Source organism: Pleurodeles waltl, chromosome 4_1 (genome assembly GCF_031143425.1).
Source record: "Pleurodeles waltl isolate 20211129_DDA chromosome 4_1, aPleWal1.hap1.20221129, whole genome shotgun sequence".
NCBI lineage: Eukaryota > Metazoa > Chordata > Amphibia > Caudata > Salamandridae > Pleurodeles > Pleurodeles waltl.
The window spans coordinates 184,661,492-184,675,386 of record NC_090442.1 but is presented as its reverse complement, the minus strand read 5'-3'; the positions used below and the strand labels follow the sequence as shown (position 1 = coordinate 184,675,386).

At 44.9% G+C, this 13,895-nt stretch overlaps 1 protein-coding gene across 6 annotated transcripts in view; it reads right to left on the bottom strand.

Annotated features, from left to right (window-relative positions):
• Positions 1 to 11,623, bottom strand: part of ETV6 (ETS variant transcription factor 6) — a 173,078-nt gene extending 161,455 nt beyond the window's left edge. For 2 of the 6 annotated variants that reach the window (XM_069228011.1, XM_069228009.1), the window contains exon 1: positions 11,127 to 11,552. Coding sequence is in view for 5 of the 6 variants with exons in the window: in XM_069228009.1 (XP_069084110.1) it covers positions 11,127 to 11,162 (36 nt within the window). In the remaining variant the exon portion in view is untranslated. Of the gene's footprint in view, positions 1 to 10,960; positions 11,091 to 11,126 lie in introns of those variants that run through there. The other 4 variants (XM_069228008.1, XM_069228010.1, XM_069228006.1 and 1 more) reach the window with 4 other exon arrangements.
• Between the last annotated feature and the right edge of the window lie 2,272 nt (positions 11,624 to 13,895).

The following is a 13,895-nucleotide window of genomic DNA, read 5'->3' as shown; positions in this document are numbered from 1 at the left end:
GTCCAGAATTCCTTCAATTTTGGCCTGACACTCAAGGGTACTGGCCTTACTTTGTGAATCACAGGCAAAGCTCCTTTCTTAAGTCTGATATTGTGCTCAAAACCCTTGACATTGCCAACCATGTCCTGAAAAACGTTAGGAAATTTAAGTTTTAAATCACAAAAGACTGCCTCAGGAGATAACACAGACAAAACAGAGGCATCAGACACCGGCGGGTCAGCTAACCTAATGGGTGTACAATGCCCAGGACATAGAATTATCCCGAGTTTGGCCAGATCTCTCCAACCAACTATATTCCTACCATTAACTGCTACATAGACTTTGGTATGTGCCGTTCTTCCTAAAATGGATAGATCTGACCAAAAATACCCTAACAAGTCTATGTCCTGATCACCAAAAGCCTTAGGATTGATGTCGGGAGACAGCAACCCAGATGAATCTGGCCATAAAGCAAAGTATGTTCTATCAGAAATGATGGTCACTGGGGCTCCAGAGTCAGCTATGACTGTTAATCTTTTACCACCTATACTTGCCTCACATAGTGGCCCTTTGATTTTTACTTCATCGAAACTCAAATCATTGTGTGTGTCAACAGTCAGTACAACATTAGAAAGTCTACCTATGCATTCAGAAACATCATTCTCAGAGTCTGTGGTATATATGTTGCTAATTCGCAATTTGGATACATTGGAACTTGAACCTGAACCTAGCTTGAGTTTTCCCATCCTGGACACTTTTTGGAAAGGGCCAATTTTCCGACATTTCAAGCATTTTTTGTTCAATGCAGGACAAGATGGACAATTTCCAATGTGATTATAAGAGCCACACCTGAAACAGACAGGCATGCTCATACTTTGACTAGAATTCCTCTTAATTTTCTGGTATTTGTCAACAACAGTGCAAATAGAATCTTCATCCACTACAGAGTTAACCGCTGTGTAATGATTAAGGTTGGAAATAGCTTTGGAAGAAACTATAGATCTCTCAATGCTTTTAGCAATGTCTATGGTCTCTACCAAAGTCGGGTTACAACAGGCCAAAAGTCGTTCCTGAATTTTTTTAGAAAAGCAGTAAAAGACAAATTGGTCTCTAATATGTAAATCTACATTGGCCCCAAAATCACATTTAGCAGCTAAAACACGCAACGTAGCCACATACTCCTCAACTGACTCATCCGCAGCCTGTTTACACATGGCAAAATTGAATCTCTCCAATAAAACACTGGATTCATCCGCATACTGTCTAATCATTCTTGCTTTTCCTTCCTCATACTCATTCCACATAACATCATTAGAAAGTGGTACAGGAACAGGTGGTAAGTTGTCAAAGACACGTTGGCCTGCTACCCCCAAGTGATTGAACAACAAAGCCATTTTCCTTGCCGGTGAAAACGTAGTGGCATCAATGACTACAAGATAGTTCTAAAAATTCCTCAGCCACTCAGACCATTTTAGGTCAGGTTTCCCATTTTTTGTAAGAAGGGCGGAGGTTGAACAACACTTTGAGAGGAGGCCATGATATAAGAGTACTAAATTAAAGGAAAATTAGAAATAGGATTTCCTCTCCACAGTCATGTGTACAGAACCTCCTGGTGGGTGGATATTTCTTAATTCAAACGTCCGAGAAAAGGTCTCTGTCTAGTGCTCCAGTGCCTCCACTAGAGTACAAAAATAAGTTCCTGTTCGCCAGAAGAGTTCCCTCACAAAAGTTAAAGAATGTTCCTGAATGGTTAAAATGTAAGCAGAAATTTCCAAATAACATCAGGGAAAAAGTCAAAAACAAGTGAAAATCCTTTACATGTATGCTGAGAAGAAATCTTCACATTGCAACTGTGCGCCGTTAGGACGTCGTAAACTCTCACGTCTAATTGTTCCTGAGCGTACTTGTCAAGCGCGTGTACTTCCTGTTTTACTGGTTGCCATGACGATCGTTTTTTTTTAAACGAGAAAGCGCACGCCGAAGCGGGTGACATAACGTAGCAAAATACTCAAGAAGCTGGACCCACAGCCGGAGCTTGTGCAAAAGGTAAGCTCTACAACACGCGGACAGTCTACTGCTGGCTGTAACTGCCTAGAGCGCGCTGGCACCTCACGCGGACAAGCACAAGCAGTCTGACGGTAGCAGCTTTGAGTACGCTGGGAAGAAAATCCAAAAATAAACTATTCTCACCCCAGAGACCTGGTACACAGTCTACCGGATCCAAGTGTTGAAAAACGACAGTCTGGTCGGTGGGTCCCTGGCGCGGTCCTGGAAAGCGCTACTTCACCCCACTCCTGGTACCAAAAATGTAGAGATGGTGTCACTCCAAATAACTAAATAAAAGATTTCCTGGAAACTTCAAGTGGTTTGCTCCAGCAAGAAAATGTAATCCAAATAGTATGGACCCACGACAGCGAAGGCACAACCATCCGAGTCGAGAGCCAGTCACCAACTGACAGCTGACTAAACACTCGAACACAGAGGTGCGTGAGTTCGAGAACACAATATTAAAAGACAACAAGACACGCGACAGTACAGGGTAAAATGTGAACAACAGAAATAGCAAATAATATAATAAATACCAAGCATATTACAGTCTTGAAAACCAAGAGGACAAACTGCCAGCGTTAAATAAAAAAATCATCGAGGACAGTCATTACTGTCTCTGCTCTCGCCTGGTTCGAGAAACACAGATATTCTTGTTTTTTCCATCTATCACGCACTTCAGGGATTCACACCACACGGCGCCTCCACAGACCTCATAGCAGCATTTTTTTCTCTATGCATCACAATCCACCCTAAGATCACCGGGACACCAGCTGCTTCAGATCCCTAAGACAAGGATGGTTTAGTGTGGGGATACAGCCTTTTCTGTAGCTGCTGAAAAAGGTGGAACAATCTCCCCTTGAACTCCAGTCACTTTCCTCCATGCTGGCTGTTCGAAGACAAACAAATATTCTATATTTTAATTATTAACTAGGTTCTTGAATCTTGTTGGTTTCTTTTTATTCTTTCTCTGTTTAGTGGTTACTTTTGATTACATAGTGGCAAAAGGCTTTGTTGTGCGTAGGGCTTTAGGAGTATCAAATAACATAAAATAACCATTATGGTAGGCGTATCAGTCATTATTTTGTGTACATGAAGAAACTTCCTCCTCGTCATCAGCATTTTGCTGTGGTTCTGGTTCGTTGCCTGGGAAAGTGCAATGTCTCTATAATACATCAACTATTAAAACTGCTGTTAGCCAGATTTACAACAGGATAAACAATCACTATGGTGTGTATCAGTGTTGCCTCACATTAAGGACCCAATTAGGAATTTGGCAGTCTGATTGTCTGCATTTTTGCCGACCTTTTCACGGCGGTGTCCCCGCCATGAAGAGGTCAGCGGAAAGGCAAGTAACGATCAGCACGCCAGTGCCGACATCGGCACCACCATGATTGGACACTGCTCTCTGCACCGCCGCCACTGCGAGATCTGTGATCCTGGTGGTTGCAGCGGTCCGACTGCCAGCTTCATAATCTAGCGGTCGGACCGCCAAGGAAGCTGCGGTCGGACCGCCACTGCGGGTATGGTTACTTGTAATAAGGCCCTTAATGTGCTAAAACCACTCATTTAATTTCGTTGAGCACTTAGCTGTAATACAAAGCCAACTTTGTTCCCCTATTACTTAAATTGACTACGACAACATTTCTAAGAATAATGCACTTAATTTCAATAACTAGCCTTGCAAAAGTCAATACAAACATAGACAAAGTACAGTATTGGTCCATCAACCCTGTGCACATGGATGTGCACATGTGATCAAGTAAAATGTAGTATCTCACGTGCAAGAAAACCAATGGTTAAAGTGGGCAGCCCTATTGCCCCAAGCTTTAAGTTTTCATGGGCTAAAGCAAAATGCGACTAACAGTTGAACAGACCAATATATGTGGCGGACTGACTAAAAACCCCTTTATGTATTGGTAGGGGCTTTTTATTGATGATTTTTTTTAATTAAATAAGGCTAGTGAGACAGCAAAAGCAATTACTATGCTTGACCTAACAACTAATAAATAATTATGAATGGAAGTCAATGAAAATACTGTATTTTACATATTTCACAAGCCTGTGCCTTTTTCATTTACTGAAATTTGCTAGAAATTGTACAAAAGACTGGACTTTTTTCTCTGCTTGTACCTCTCGAACAAAAAGAAAAGGATAAAAAACACACACATAGAGAAATATAATTATTAACTTTACACTATGGAGTTTTAATAACAGAAGCTATGGACATAGTACTAAAACAAATGCCAATGCAAATATTAGGCCATGTAAAAGTGTCAAGTCGGCATTTTTAATTATGTTGGAATTTCTAATTTCATTATCTATGGAACATCCTAACCACACACATTAAGCCATTTAAAAGGGAACGCCATTTCACGCTCTTCACTCTCAAGAGTAAGCCTGTTCAATAAAAATTGAAATAATGAACAGCCAACTACGTACCTTGTGTACTACCTTCCTAAGAGAAAAGAACATACAACTCTAGAAAACTAATGCATAGATCAAGGGTGTGCACTATAGGTCTAGGTGGATAGCATCAATTGGCGATCACCACGATAGTCACGCAAGACAAATTTACATATGATCAGTCTAAATGTAGCTCATTTATGCTGTCATCGGTTATCCTGAAAATCTGAAATGGGTCCCGTCCTCCTACGCCAAGGCCGGGTTCACACCCCTTGATATAGGTAATTGGGATGAGGCACAGGTCAACTTTTCAAGACTAAAATGAGGGCAAGAGTGTTGCAATTTGTAATTATCTTGAACTTTGAGTAGCTGTGCAGACCACCAGTGGGAGGCTGAGATACGCCTGAGCAGGAACGGAGAAAGGAGCACCCCAAGGGTTTTTTATAAATTGTGGGAAATAGTGTTTTCTAATGCCTATTGGGCAGTATCTGACCATAATGGAATTATCTTGAAAGCCCTTTACAGCGCGAGCCCTCCCCCCCCCCTGGAAGATTTTGTTAATGATGAGGAAAACTATTAATTTTTCTCCTAAGGAATACAGGAAGGTTCCGTCCTAAGGAAGTACATACTAAATAGTTTTTTTAAAGTATATTGGACCTGAAGGTGTACTCCCTCTTTCATGCCTTCCCCACCTCGGTGCTCCATTTGTGACGGGGCTCACACAACAGGGCAGTGTTTCCCTTATATAGTCACTTTATAATCTGAGGCCTCGCGTAGGATGAAGGCTGAAGGGGGGTTTAGGAGCCCAGACTAAGAGCATTTTCAGAGACTGTACAAACCTGAGGCAGGAGGAGGTACTGTGCAACCCCACTTCCTCACCACCCTTCATCTCAAATATTCACAGGCCAGAAGGTCTGGGATCAGTGCCCTAGCTTTGACCTCTATGAGTCAAGGACTGCCACCAGGCACAGAGCTCTCAATTTCTCAGGTCTATCTGTGTGTAGCTCATTCAGTCTAGGTCAGAATCGGATCTGATATTTATAGTACAGTTTATTTTATTATAATATCAAGACTGCAAGCCCAAGAAAGCAAAGCAAAAACCTGCACTGGGTGAGCTAGTCACACATAGGTGCTCTGCAGGTCACTGGTGCCAACAGAGTTAGCAATGCTGCTAAAATGCCAGACTCCATGGGACAGAATGCGGGCGGTCTCTGCCTGAGGTAACTGTTTCAACCCCATATCACTCACCCCAGCCGCCCTTTCCATGCCTCTCCTTTTTCTGCAGCTTTTTAATAACAAGAACCTGGCCCAGAGACAGGCATCAGAGCTGCTCTTCAACAGAACCAGACTGTTACACAATTTGTTTTCCTTTGTTAGGCACAGAAAGTCTAAATGATTTGCCCAGAATCCAAGATGTTGAGCCGAGGCCAGGACTCGACGGCTAGATGCTCTCCAACTTTCAGCTCTAGCTGAGCATGTCTTGCACTCTCTCCTCTCTTACAACTTTTCTTTCAAACCCATCACCTCGGCGCCCTTACAGACTCTGTTACAGCTGCCATCCTTGTCCTACTCACAACCTACTCTCCCCTAGCTACTCTCCCCCTCTGCCAGAGCATCCCACTCCTTTCTTTACTGCAACTTTTGGTTCCTTCTCCACCCTCAGTTCTCGTTCTCCTCTCCCTCCTTTAGCCAAGCTTGCTTTTTGTCCCTCTCTCTTCTTCCTGTAGTCTCGACAGCCACGACTTTCATCTCCTTGTTACTACAGGCAGCCTCCGCATCCCCCAGTCTCCCTCCCGCGGGTCGGGGGGGGGGGGGGGGGGGGGGGGGGGGGCTCATGGGGAGGCGAGGAGGCACCGGGCGGCGTGACAAAGTAAACTGCAGGTGAAAAGTGTGTATTTGCGGGAGTGCGCATCCGAATGCGGGAGACACCACGCATCCTGTGGTGGGTGGGCAGATCTTGAAAGATGGCCGCCCCCTGTAAGGTCAAAGGTAACTCAGAGGGAATACGTAGAAGTCGCAGGTGGTAAGGGATAATTGTAGGCCCTGCTTTGCAAAACCGCTTCCTGTGATCCAACTACAAAACTATATTAATACAGACCTTTGGAGATGGTTCTGTCATTTATACGCATCACTTTCTTTGTAGCGCCATGAATGCCACATTTCAAGCTCTTTATAAATGTTATTTCAGTTCACTTTCCGTTCAACTTAATACTTGTTCGACAGCTAATTATACGAGCTTCACTTGTGCTTTGGAGCGGACTGGATTGCATCTAGGGTACCTGCAGGATGACACCCCCTCTCAGCCCACAGCGGGAACCTGAGCTGCTAGCAAGTGCCTTGCAGTGGCCAGTGTTTGTTTACACTGGGAGGATGGAGATGCAGTGCGCAACAAAGCTTTAGAAAGACGTTTATCTTTAGTCACAGCGAGAGGGAGGAACGGAAATCGGATCTCACCCAATTGGCGACCGGCCCTCGGAATTGGCCGAGTGAGATGAAAGGCCAGCCTGTCCCTGCCTGGGTTCTACTCCCTATCTAGCTTTTTTGTTACAGGTAAAAAACCTGCGGAAACACTGCTGGTAAGTGAAAATCTTTCATTCTAATAACAAAGTTTTAAAAGGCAACCAAGCGGCCTGTATTCTTAGATGCCCCACCCCCCCCCCTCACCAAACGGTGGGCAGAAGTGAACATAACACTTTTACAACCTGAAGTTTAGTTTATGATTTAGCTGCTATGCTATGGGGGCAACTTCCACGGTTGATAATTGTGCATGTTAATTAATACTAATGAGTCGCAAACGCAATGATTTTTAGAAACCAAGAATGATTAGTTATAATCACTGCTTTAATGGGCCAGTACTGTCCGGAACGGAGTACCTGCACTTTTTTATTTTGAGATGGAGAGTACCTGCACTTCTCTAGAAAAACGTAATACTTTTAATTGAAGAGTACCGGCACTTCTCAGAAATAAGCAGGTACTCTGTAATAGAGTACCTGCACTTTTTATTTTTTCCATTTGAAGCACTGTTTATAATCTATGAGGCTTTAGGCCCTTGTGTCTTCGCTTGCACATTCTCAAAGTGTGTGGTTTTCTGTACTTGACTACAGCTGGTCTCCCCCTCCCAGTCTGGGCAGGATGGATCCTACAACTGTGCGCATTTTGAAGGCTGCTTCCTACTCTGAATGCGATATTGTTTCCTTTGTAAGGTGTAGTACAGCAAATTCACTACATTTAGGTTAAATGTCAATATTACCACGTGATGCGTTTTCAATTTACCTAGTGGTTAGTTCAGTGATACATTTTTTGTTACACCACAGTGACTACACAGTTCCTTTGTCTAATAATGTGTAAAGGACCACTGTTTTGGGGGTCGCACCAGCATTTTTCTCTGTTTCCCTTAGAGGTGAACTTCATGGCAAAGCCTTTATTGATTGGACTTACAATTATTTTAAAGGCCATTACCTGATTCCTTTCGGGACAGATTCCAGGTTTGTTTCTTTATCACTCTGAATTTAGATTTCCATGATCTTCCCTCCTATCTTCCTGAGCATCGTTTATGACAAAAGTTCATCGTTTCTCACGTTCCTTGTGCTAGACCGCATTCAGTGCTGGCTATTTAATTAGATTAGGGTTTAGTTTCCACTGCCATCATATTTTGCATTTATTCGTATGTTGAACATTTTCTATATGAATTGACTACCCAATGCTTTTTGCCTTCTTTATTTCACGACTTCATTTTTAATAAAGCTCCAAACTTTGTACTTTGAATTCTCGTCTCGTGGATTTTCCTCAGTGGGTTTTCTTTGTCCTCTGGGCAAATGTTATGTTAATTTTAGGGCTTTTGTCTGAAATAGATTCCCACTTAGCCCTGACCCATCAATCAGCCCTTTAAATGCTGACACTATGTAAAATGACTCATTCAATTTATTGTTTCAGATGTCATCGGGCTGTGTGTCTGGCATGAAATGTGATTAATTCCTTCACATTTTACATAATTTATAGTGGTATTGTTTGATGAGTCTCCTTACATCCAGTTGCCAGGACGTTCTGAGATACAGAATGATGGGGACCATAACCGAATCCCTGACAAATCCTTCATAAATAAGAAAGTGATCATCATCTTCGTCTTTCACATGTTTTTGGTGGAAATAGCTTTACGGGTCAGGCCATGACAAAAAAGTACCCGATCCTTGTTGCTTGGTGTGGAAATTTAGAACTAGTTAACAGACCTTTGCAATGGGGGTTTTGCCTCAGACTGCACCACACACCTCCCTCAGCTGGGCTCATCTTCAGGACTTGGTGATGCTTGAACATCACCACCTAAGATGTGGATCACAGACGTGTGTTGGAACCTGTTCCGCTCATTCTTCACAAACGGGCCACACTGGGTCTGTGTTTGTGTGTGTGTATATATAGAAAATGGTCCCCCACAGAGGCAGACATGAACAGGTGAAGGTTTTACACTTGCCCTGTAGCCATTCTAAGCCAGAACTGCTCCCACTTACAACACAATGTTCGGCAACACGAACACCAGACCACAGCTTCTACAAACTCCAGCAAAACAACCATTCATATACAACACCTTATATCACTGCGCGCCCCCATCAGTGATGTAATGTGAAATGTGTGGGCCCCCTGTGCAGAATGTGATGGGGGCCCCAGCGTCTCCCAGATGGCACAGATATGCATAGGTCTTGGGCTTAATGTGGGCCCCCTTAAAGAATTGGGCCCCTCTTATGCCGGAGGGGCTGCATTACGCCCCTGCCATAGACACATGGGGTACCTTTAGCTGGGTGTCGGTCTGCTATGGTTATTAAATGAACAGTGTTTCTTTTCTATTGTTTTCTGCTTGGGGAGGCAGAGTGGCTTTCCCAGTGCATGTATTTCTTATTCCATGCCACTGCACACATTGTGCCAGGCATGCAATGGCATGGCTTAAGCTTTGAGCCCCCCACCATCCAAGGCGGGGAACCCTGCCGCCCGCGGGGTCTCCGTTACGCCCCATGCTCGGGCAGACAGATGTTGGTCTCACTGCACAAGACTGGACTTTTAGCTGAAGTTCTGCTCGCTGGGCCCTGACCACCCAATGCCTGAGCAGGAGGTACTGTCAAACACTGCCACAGGCGATCGGGGAAGCTTGGGCACCAAGGCACAGCAAGTCCTTGAGCTCTGACTGCGTGAGCAGAACAGCAGGGCCTTCTTGTGAGACAAGAAACGGGAGACAGCTGCCCGGATGCCAGGCCCGTGTGCGTAAGGCGAGTTCCGCACTTTCACCCGCGGCCACTCCTGTCCGCCGAGCACCGTTTCCTCCTCGGCGAACACGTGTTCTGGAAAGTCCGGAATATGAGCCGCCGAGGAAGGTGTGTCCTTATCACATGGGCTGGGCGAGAGGCGAAGAGATCGCTCCTTCTCCGAGACTAAAGAGGAACTGAGGGCCGGCTGTCTCCGTGTCTCCTCCACCATGTGGCACCCGGGCAGCCTAAAATACTTCTCATTAAAATACTGCTAGCGAGCGAGTAAACACGAACAAAACACACATACTGGCGCATATAGACCCATCCTGATGCAACAGCTTCAGCGCTTGGGCACAACTGTGTGATCCTCGACAGGTGATTTTATTCTCTTGTCCCCCTGTTCGCTTACAGAGACACCGGTGTTGGAATACATGTACTCGTTAATACTGGTGGTGAGCCTGTTTTAATAAGCACTATGAGGTGCCGAGATAAGGGAAAAAGACCATAACTGAATAACAACCAACAGAGCAGGGGGCAGCCCACAAATTAGCAGTGTGACTGTGTGAACTGCCTGTGATGACTGGATTCATTTATTTGCACAGCGATGTCGGGGACTGATTTGCATCCAACACCTACAATTCATTTCGTATTTTGGAAAAATCGACAAATCGTAACTCCCAAGAGACCAGAGAAATGAAACTACAACTTTTATGAAGAGAAAGTCGCGATAAAATTCAGGCCGGCCCTCCCCCGACCACCCCTAAAGAGCTGGTGTCACGTAAGGACCCCGATGCGGCTTCGAGCAGCGTTCGGCGCTTTACACATGAACGTGGGTGTACTGAAAGCTCGTGATGTGAGAACGCAGAAAGATGTCCCCCGTGCGACGGTGACACCAGAATGATGATACAGCCTCCTGTCCGCAAACATCTGAGTGTCCAGGGCGGACCACAGCGGAAACAACACAAACAGGCTCGTCAGTGTTGGTAAACAAAGTTAGACTGTCAGAGCCACTGGGCCACTCTCCCGAGTCCTGAGCCCAGGGATTCCTGCCCAAAACGAATTTCCAAAATACAACACTTGACTTCTTTTTCACTGAATAAACTACAGCTCATCTTCTGTTTCTGTTACAGTTTTCTGTCTAAAAATAGTTGTAAAAAGTTAAGGGACAAACTGCACTTTTTCTGAGGCGAGCGTACTTTACAGATTAGCATTAAAATGATTGCACCCCCTGTGGCTCTAAGGGGTTTGATATTTTACGTCGAGCCGGAAGGATTAGATAGAAAATGAAAGAAACACACCTGCAAGGCTGCAGCAAGGACCCGATGTCCTCTTTTACGCCACATGTTCCGCATAACATCATATCCACAGATTACAAGATGCAAACTTTCCCCTGCTAGCCTTTTTTTGAGGGGGAGGCTCTTTTTTCCACACACCACGGGATTAAAACAAGGAGGGAGAAGTTACCTTGATGCAAAACTGGCTTGCAGCCGCCTCAGACATGTCTCACGCTGGAATCAGGAAGTTGTCTCGCTTTCTTGCACTTCCCTCCCCCTGGACCCTGAGGTCAGGGGCATCCCGTGGCGACAGAAGTTGTCCCAGGAGCATCCATGGTCCCCCTTTCCCTGGAGGGCAGGAAGCCCGCAGTGTTTGGGAAGGGAGAGTGGACGTCAGGCTGGTGTTTGCTTGTCTGCTCTGAGCGTGTGTGGTAATGTGTTTTTTTTTGTTTTCCTTCCTGGAAGAGAGAAACTGAAAGGCGGCTCTGAGGCAGGCGGCAGCCCCCCTGGCTCATTGATCGGGGGTGAGTTCCAGGGCTCAGGCTGACGCCGATTCCCAGCATCGGGCTCTGCCTTTTAAAGGGGCCGGGCAGCCACCAGGAAGCCGGGGCTCGGGTTACACGGGCAGAGGCAGGAACTGGGAAATGGAGGAAGGTAGGGGAGGAGGAGGAGCGGGAAATGGAGGGCAGGAGGGAGGGGGAGCGACTACCGGGAAGGGGGAAGGGCTTGGCGAGGGAGGCAGGGTGGGAGGGGGTGAGGGGAAGTGCAGGAAACCCGGAGAGACGGAAGTACAGGGAAACCAAGGGGCGAGAGGCCTGGAAGGAAGGGGAAGACGCACAGGGGGGAGGATGGCACATTTGCCATCCCTTATGCCGGGCACTAGTTGTATTTTTAGCTGTTCATTTTCATGATATTGTTGAAAAATATACAAAAACGTGTTTTAAAAGTATTTTTGCCAACCCTGTAACCAGTCACACAGTGCAGTGTCTGTTTATAGGAAATTGGACGGGCTCTTTAATGCTCATTAAAATATCCACGGGCGGAAGTGTGCACTGGCGGGCGCTGTATGATAAGGGGGGTGGGTGTTAGTGACAGGCACGGTGAAGAGACAGACAGAATGAAGGAAAAAAGCAAGGAAAACCGGGCACACAGAAGCAGGAAGGAAGGATGCTGAAAGGATGCGGCCGGGAAAATGAACGGCCAATGGGCTGCGAGAACTGGGAAGTGAAAAGGAAAAAGAGACAAAGGCAAAAAGCAATAATAATTATAATCACATTAAAATCATGCGCGAGATGGAAAAGGCTTGGGAAGGCCAGTAAATGCAGGCAAAGGTACAAACATGAATAGTGATAATAATAACACTAAGTAGTCACAAGTAACAACAACAACATAACAATGATAATAATATCAGGAAAAACAATAAAAATATTTACTACTTATTATTAGCATTGTTATTATTATTATTCATATCCACAGGGTATTAAAGACAGCAAATAAAAAGGGAAAATAAAAGAAAAGCTTCTATTCTTACAAATAATATTATCAACGAAGATAATGATAATTTACCATAAAAACCAGAGTTGACCAATAGAAAAACAGTAAGAAAATACAAAGTGCTAGGAAGACATGTACACAACTGAGCCTAATTATTATTATTAGTATTATTATTATTAATATCATCATCGTCGTCGCCGCAAGCGAGTAGGTAGGCCCCTGTCTCCAGTCAGTTATCCGGACAGTTTTTGGTGAAACATTGTCTAAGTCACAAGTTTTAGTCTGTGGCTGGGCACACTTGGCACCACTTGGAGGGCAGGACTCACTTCTGGCAGGTTGACGGTTGTTGGTGCCTGTTGTGTCCCTGTAGCTCAGAACAGGAGACCAGCCAACTAGCCCTTGGAGTCACTTTGGTGGTTCTTGGATCAAGCAGCAAGACAGGCCTCAAGCAGCAGGGCAGTCCTATGCTAGCAGCAGGGCAGTCATCTGAAGTACAAGACAGTCATTATTGGGGGAAGAGGGTCCTCTGCAGGTCCTGGAGTGAACTGAAGAGGGTCTGAGCGTCCAATATTTATACCCGGTGACAACCTTTGAAGTGGGAGAAACTTCTAGACTTCAGCCCACATCTAGTTCTGGAAAATTCCTTCCTCCCTGCCCAGGCTCCGGGAGGTCTAGGGTGACAAAAGACTGGTGTCTGCTTCTTAGTGAGTGTGCTGGAGGCGGCCCCATTGAAATGTAAGTGAGGTAGGGAACAGCCCTCCTCTTCCATCCTGGCAGGAGGGCCCAACCTGCCAGTACTTACATCCCCTTTGTCTCACTGCCTCGGAGGAGTACACAAAGACCAACCGCCACTCTATTCTCAGTCATCTGATCTAGGACACAGAAATGGAGAGACAACGTCCCAAAATGAATGTACTACATCCACAATTAAATTACCAAAATTTTTGAAAGGATGGAGTAAAAAGTTAAATTCTTTATTATTATTTCCAATCTCCTTCATAAAAATACAGCCAGATTGCCAATGCATTTCTGTAATACACTAAGGGCTTCCCCAGGGCTGTAATGTTACAAAAACACAAAACATTAAAATACAGGATTAAGTACTTTTTAAAAACTAGACAACCTACTACAATAATCACTCAAACACACTAAAGCAAGAGTACAGGGAAGGATTTTGCTGGCAGAATGATACATAGGACAATTCTTTTACATGATTCAGAGAAGAAAGAACATTACCAATTAATTACTGTAAACCAATCCATTGAGATCTAGGACAATTAGTGTGTTTCACCTATCTACCAAGGACTTCCTCAGGGCTAATGATCTATAGGTGAAATCCAGAACTTTTTTCTTTCCTACGCCATACATGCATCATATATTGTAGTCATAAGTACCTCTATTCAGTCTCAAAGGAATGTCCCTCAAACCCGTGTATGAACAAGCCATGACTCCCCACACAACTACC